Source organism: Cetorhinus maximus, chromosome 32 (genome assembly GCF_964194155.1).
Source record: "Cetorhinus maximus chromosome 32, sCetMax3.hap1.1, whole genome shotgun sequence".
NCBI lineage: Eukaryota > Metazoa > Chordata > Chondrichthyes > Lamniformes > Cetorhinidae > Cetorhinus > Cetorhinus maximus.
The window spans coordinates 13247807-13255306 of NC_135910.1; the positions used below are offsets into that span (position 1 = coordinate 13247807).

Consider the following 7500-nt stretch of genomic DNA (forward strand, 5'->3'; position numbering starts at 1 on the left):
GGGAGGTTATGCTGAGCTTATATAAGACACTAGTTAGACCTCCGCTGGAGTATTGTGTACAGTTCTGGGCACCACAGTATCGGAAGGATGTGAATGCATTGGAGAGAGTGCAGAAGAGGTTTACAAGAATGGCTGAGGGATGAGAAATTTCAGTTATGAGGATAGATTGGAACTGTTCTCCTTGGAGAGGAGAAGGCTAAGAGGAGATTTGATAGAGATGCTCAAAATCATGAGGGGGCTGGACAGAGTAGATAGGGAGAAGCTGTTCCCGCTCGCCAAGGGATCAAGAACGAGAGGGCACAGATTTAAAGTGATTTGCAAAAGAAGCAAATGTGATGCGAGGAAAAACTTGTTCACACAGCGAGTGGTTCAGGTTTGGAATGCACTGCCTGGGAGTGTGGTGGAGGCAGGTTCATTCGAGGCATTCCAGAGAACATTAGATGTTCCTATTCAGATAATCAATGTGCAAGGGTATGGGAGGAGAAAGCAGGAGAATGGCACTAAGTCATGATGGTCATTTAGAGAGCCAGTGCAGACATGATGGGCCAAATGGTCTCTTCCTGCGCCATAACAATTTTGTGATTCCGTGAAACTGCTTGCCTGGTCATTATTATTATTTATTATTAGTATTTGTATCATTTGATCAAGAGCAGAGCAGGATAAGCTCTGCCTAGTGTCTCGGTCGATATTTATCCCTGAACCAAAATCACTCCAGTAGCTTATCTCGTTATCTCATTGCTGTTTGTGGGATCGTACTATGTGCAAAATTGGCTGCTGGGTATCCTACATCACAACAGTGACTACACTTCTAAAATATTGCTTGTATTGTTTATTCAAACATTGATGTTTGAAAAGAGCTGTACCAAAGTTAGTCGTGTGTGCTTTGCACAGATTTGGCCTCCCACATTGAGGGGGAAATAGAGCCTTTGGAATTTTCTACCCAGAGAACAGTGGAGGCTGGGTCATTGAATATATTCAAGGCTGAGTTAGGCAGATTGTTGATCGTCAGGGTATTGAGGGTTATGGGGGACGGGCAGGAAAGTGGAGTTGAGGCCCCAATCAGATCAACCATGGTCTTATTGAATGGTGGAGCAGGCTCGGAGGGCCGAATGGCCTATTCTATCTCTTATGTTCTTAGTATGATCTTATTGCATTAGGATATGGTGATGTAGTTGTAACGTCACTGGACCAGTAATCCAGAGGCCCAGGCTAATGCGCTGGGGACATGAGTTCAAATCTCTTCATAAATTGGTGCAATTTAAATTCAATTAATAAACTGGAGTTGAAAGCTATCGAAACTACTATCAGTTGTTGTAAAAACCCCTTCTGGTTCACTGATGTTGTTTAGGGGAGGGAAATCTACCGTCCTTACCCAGTCTGGCCTACAAGTGACCCCCGACCCACAGCTATTGGGTTGCCTCTTAACTGCCCCTCTGAAATGGCCGAGCAAGCCTCTCCGTTCAAGGGCAATTAGGGGTGGGTAACAAATGCCGGCCTTGCCAGCGACGCCCACATCCCGTGAATGAATTGGAGGGTGGGGGCGGGGGGGGGCGGGGAAAGTAGGCCATTCGGCCCCACAAGCCTGCTCCACCATTCGATAAGATCATGGCTGATCCGATTGTGGCTTCAATTCGCTTGCCGTCTGCCCACCCCACCGTAACACTTGGTCCCTTGTCAGTCAAAGGTCTGTCCAGATGTTGAGCCAACCCGCACTGCTCTCTGGGGAAGAGAATTCCGTTGCAACTGGAATGCCCCTTACTGTGAAACTGTGCCTCCTAGTTCTAGATCCCCCCCCCCCCCCACCCCCACCACCTCCCCCATGAGGGGAAACACGCTCTTGGCATCACGATAAAGACCAGAAAGGATGTGTGGAGGCCCTGAAAGGAGTACACAAAAAAAAAAGGTTCACAGAATCTTTTGCGCAAAACAAAAAGCTATCGGAAAAGATGGAGTAGACCCCCAGCCTCTTTTTTATTTTCTCAGGAAATAATATAAGGGTAGCCACGAGCTACATCCAACAGGGAATTCAGGAGAAAATCAGAGTGGTTAGAATGGGGAACTCGACACCACAAGCCGTTGAGGCGAATGGTCCAGGTGCATTTAAGGGGAAGCTAGGGACACTTGGGGGAAAAGAGGAGAGGAGAATGTTGTTAGAATGAATTGCAACCTCAAAAACAGCCTGTTTCCTTACTTGCACGGTCTAGTTAATTCAGATTTTTGAATCTGTTCTGACTGGAGGGTGGGGTTGGCGAGGGGGGTTTATTTTTCACCTGCAAATTGCTGCATTTTTTTTTTGCTCTGTAGCAGGAAGTCTGTGCTTCCTCTGTCGTGTGGTTTGTTCGCTTGCTTACTTTGCAAGTTGAGCGCTATTTTTTTTTTTTTTGGTTAGGGCAGCCTCCTGGGTGTCAACAGCGTTGGGCGTGAAGGAACTCGACTGAAGGCTTGGAACCAGGAGTGGCTCCTGGATCACCTTTAGGTCCGGGTCTGATTCCACCCCCCCCACCCCCCCCACCCCTCACCCCCAGCATGTGCTGCCTTAGCTGTAAGGAAGGAAGTGCGACAATGGGTTGGGCTGACCCAAGATCAGAGAGAGGGGAGGAAGAAAGGGGGTTCCCACCCCAGATTGAAGGGGTTATAATCACACTGGAAGCCAGTTCAGAGAAGGTTCACTTGACTGATTCCTGGGATGAAGGGTGGGCGGCTTGTCTTAGATTGAGCAAGTTGGGCCTACACCCATTGGAATTTAGAAGAATAAGAGGTGATTTTCTCAAAACGTATATAAGATCCTGAAGGGGACTTGACAGGATGGATATTTCCTCTCATGGGAGAATCTAGAATTTGACGGTGGGGGTCAAGACAGGGGTGAGGAGATTTTTGTTTTGAGGGAGATGAGTCTGTGGAATTCTCGTCTCCGAGGAGCGGTGGAGACTGGGTCATTGAGTATGTTCAAGGCTGAGTTAGGTTTCTGATCGACAAGGGGGTCAAGTGTTATTGGGGGAGGCTGCAGACTGGAAAGTGATTCGAGGTCACAGTCAGATCAGCCACGATCTTACTGAATGGCAAAGCAGGTTTGGGGCTCGGATGGCCGACTAATGCTCCTACACTCCAAACTCTTGTGTTTTTGTGAAGCTGCGCAGTTCCTACCTACAGATTCGGGTTAAAGACGAGGCTGGGCCTGGGGGGATCTCATGGTTCAACAGCATGCTGGTGTTTACACTTTAATGGATAATGGAATGAACCCGTGGATCAATGGTCATGAAAGACATTATATTTTACCCTTGCTTATGAGGTCAATAACCCTCAACTATTTTCCACCTTCACGGTCAGGGGCTGAATCAACGATGGCACAGTATTATTCAGGAATTATAATTGTAATTAATGCACGGTTATAAGTCAAAGACTTGCATTTATATAGCGTCTTTCACAACCTCCAGATGTTTCAAAGTGCTTTACAACTAATGAAGCACTTTTCGAAGCATAGTTACTGTTGTTATGTGGGAAATGCGGCAGCCATTTTGCACACAGCTGTCTCCGCTAAAAGCAACGTTATAAGTTTCTTTCTGAAGCGATATTTGATGAATAAATGTTGGTCAGGACTCTAGGGATAACCCCACTGCTTTTCATTCATGGGATGTGGGCATCTCTGGCAAGGCTGGTGTTTATCGTCCATCGCTGATTCCCCCTTGAAACAGTGATGGTGAGCCACCTTGGATTAGAATGACATGGGATGTTTCCCCTCCACGTGAGGGGGCAGATGGGCCCCGGGGTTTAACATCTCATCCGAAAAATGGCTCCTCCAACCAGTGTAGCACTCCCTCGGTACTGCACTGCACCAGAGTGTCAGCTTGGATTATGGCTGCGAGTCTCGGGAGTGGGATTTGAACTTTCGACCATCTGGCCTTGAGGTGAGCCCCTATAATTTCCTTCAAAGACACTAGGAAATAAAAAGAAACAACCTTTTATGTATACAGTACTTCACTGCACCTCAAACATCTGCTTGAGCTGCAGTGACATTCGAGTAGGCGTGTTTTATGCACGGTATGGGGACATGTGTGGAGGGAATTTTTATTCCGTATCCAACCCTGTGCTGCACCTGTACTGGGAGCGCTTCGCAGTGACGGTCTGCCTGCAATAAAAAGTTGTTCCATTTCCCAGCCAGGCTTTCAAGTCCGAAACGGTGTGTGGGATCTTTCTGTCCATTGTCAGTGAGCTAATGATGTTGATTCCCAGGTTTGCTGCCCTTCTCAACAGAGAGTTTAGTTGTTTAGTCAGGGAGACTCTCAAACAGAACGATGCCAAGCGGAATAAAAGGCTCTTTCTTTCTCCTCTTGTGTTGGTGCCAGGAGTGAGCTCATGTTCACTACTTTGTTGGGTATGTTGGTTTTGGAAATTAGGATAAAATCTCAGTCCTTGTCTCACTGAAACTCCACTGATGAATAAATCTCTTTTTCTTCTTTCTTTCTTTCTTTCTTTCTTTCTTTCTTTCTTTCTTTCTCCTCTTCTCTCTCTTTCTACCATTTCCTACCATTGTCTGTTTTAAGCCAACGATCCATAGGTTGAGGATGGAGCAAAGGCTGCCGGGACGTTCATCATGGAATAAATGTACCTCTATTCTCTGTGAAGGGGTCTTGAGAGGCCTTTTGCGATCAGAACCATTGTACCCCAGGGGTCCAGAGGTATATACCCTACAGAGCAGCCTCTGCACTGCCTCAATGAACTAACATTAATCATCTTTCCTTTTTCAGGTGCAGCAACTTTTGAGGACTTCCAGATTCGTCCGCACGCCCTGAACGTGCACTCATACCGCGCTCCAGCGTTCTGCGATCACTGCGGTGAGATGCTGTTCGGCTTGGTGAGGCAGGGGCTGAAATGCGATGGTAAGACATAGTAGTTTCTCTTTTTTTATTTTGCTCGTGATTTCCAGATTTGCTGCTGAAGACCCTGCCTGTGCTGATTTTCACGGGTGGCGAGCACGCGGCAACACCTCGGCGCTGCTTCATGTGAATCTCGGTTGGCTATTCAACCATGGGGGCGTCTATACTCACCTGACATCAAATCGCACCCATGTTTCAACAAGAGTCACCAGACCATTTCAGGAATAAGAACCCTGGAAGACTGCATCGAACCCATGCTGCACCTGTCCTGGATAGAATAGAGCTCCATCTACACTGTCCCCATCAAACACTCCCAGGACAGGTACAGCACGGGGTTAGATACAGAGTAAAGCTCCCTCTACACTGTCCCCATCAAACACTCCCAGGACAGGTACAGCACAGGGTTAGATACAGAGTAAAGCTCCCTCTACACTGTCCCCATCAAACACTCCCAGGGCAGGTACAGCACGGGGTTAGATACAGAGTAAAGCTCCCTCTACATTGTCCCTATCAAACACTCCCAGAACAGGTACAGCACGGGGTTAGATACAGAGTAAAGCTCCCTCTACACTGTCCCCATCAAACACTCCTAGGGCAGGTACAGCATGGGGTTAGATACAGAGTAAAGCTCCCTCTACACTGTCCCCATCAAACACTCCCAGGACAGGTACAGCACGGGGTTAGGTACAGAGTAAAGCTCCCTCTACACTGTCCCCATCAAACACTCCCAGGGCAGGTACAGCATGGGGTTAGATACAGAGTAAAGCTCCCTCTACACCGTCCCCATCAAACACTCCCAGGACAGGTACAGCATGGGGTTAGATACAGAGTAAAGCTCCCTCTACACCGTCCCCATCAAACACTCCCAGGACAGGTACAGCACGGGGTTAGATACAGAGTAAAGCTCCCTCTACACTGTCCCCATCAAACACTCCAGGACAGGTACAGCACGGGGTTAGATACAGAGTAAAGCTCCCTCTACACTGTCCCCATCAAACACTCCCAGGACAGGTACAGCACGGGGTTAGATACAGAGTAAAGCTCCCTCTACACCGTCCCCATCAAACACTCCCAGGACAGGTACAGCACGGGGTTAGATACAGAGTAAAGCTCCCTCTACACCGTCCCCATCAAACACTCCCAGGACAGGTACAGCACGGGGTTAGATACAGAGTAAAGCTCCCTCTACACTGTCCCAATTCCCCGAGAGATTAAAGCTGATTGTCCAGGTGATGCTGTTTGTCCCTCCTCTGCAGGAAAGATGTGTAAAACTCTTCGCAGGACAATGATGTGGAGCCAAACAGGAATTTGATCTGATTTTTAATGTGCTCCCATGCCTTGTTCCAAAGTATTTATAACGGAGAGAGGTTTAATTGAGCCGCTCTGCTCTGTAAATGGCTTATTGAAATTTGCCCTGTAGAATGTGCGTTGATACCTTCTGATAGGGACATTCTGCACATCCTGCTTGTGCCTAACCCAGAGCTGATCAGCTGTGACTAGGGAAGGACTGAAGCTCTCAACGAGTGTAAAGTTGTTTCCTCTTGTGTTTTCCCTTGTGGGAAAGTTCTTGCATCTTGGTGATTTCCTTATTGCTTCACTCCGCCCCATGGCTTCCCTGTGCCAGATACTTACTTAAGGAGCGATATACTTGCATTGGAAGCAGTTCAGAGAAGGCTCACCTAGGCTGATTCCTGGTATGAAGGGGGTTGCAAGTAATTAAGGCGGCAAATGGGATTTTGGCCCGTATTGCTAGGGGGTTGGAGTTTAAAAATAGGGAAGTCTTGTTACAACTGTACAGGGTGTTGGTGAGACCGCACCTGGAGCACTGTGTACAGTTTTGGTCCCCGTATTTAAGAGAGGATATACTGACATTGGAGGCAGTTCAAAAAGAGAGTCACTAGGCTAATTCCTGGGATGAAGGGATTGACTTATCAAGAACGGCTAAACAGGTTAGGCCTTTATTCATTAGTTTAGAAGAATGAGGGGTGATCTTATTGAAACCTACAGGATTCTGAGGGGGCTTGACAGGGTAGATGTTGAGAAGATGTTTCCACTAGTGGGGGAATCTCGAACTAGGGGACATAGTTACGGAATAAGGAGACACTTATTTAAAACTGAGGTGCCAAGGAATTTCTTCTGAGGGTAGTGAATGTCTGGAATTCTCTACCCCAGAGAGTTGTGGAGGCTAGATCACTGAAAGTATTTAAAGAGGAGGTAGATAGATTTTTGAAATCTCGGGGAGTTGAGGGCTATGAGGAGCTGGCACGAAAGAGGAGTTGAGGCCTGGGGCAGATCAGCCATGATCTTATTGAACGGCGGGACAGACTTGAGGGGCCGAATGGCCTACTCCTGCTCCAATTTCTTATGTTCTGATGTTCTCGCGTCTTATGAGGAGAAGCTGAGCAGGTTGGGCCGATACCCATTGGAGTTTAGAAGAATGAGAGATAATCTTATTGAAACATCTAAGATTCTGAGGGGGGCTCGACAGGGTGGATGCTGAGAGGATGTTTCTCTTTGTGGGGGAATCTAGAACTAGGGGGCATAGTTTGAAAATAAGGGGTCTCCCAGTTAAGACCGAGATGAGGAGGAATTTCGTCCCTGAGGGTGGCTGGTGTTTGGAATTCTC

At 47.5% G+C, this 7500-nt stretch overlaps 1 protein-coding gene across 1 annotated transcript in view; it reads left to right on the plus strand.

Moving 5' to 3' along the window:
• LOC144671290 (serine/threonine-protein kinase D2-like) overlaps positions 1-7500 on the plus strand; it is an 82902-nt gene that overhangs the window by 42265 nt on the left and 33137 nt on the right. Inside the window, exon 3 of the mRNA XM_078533100.1 lies at positions 4746-4877. Coding sequence (XP_078389226.1) covers positions 4746-4877 — 132 coding nt within the window. The remainder of the gene's footprint in view (positions 1-4745; positions 4878-7500) is intronic.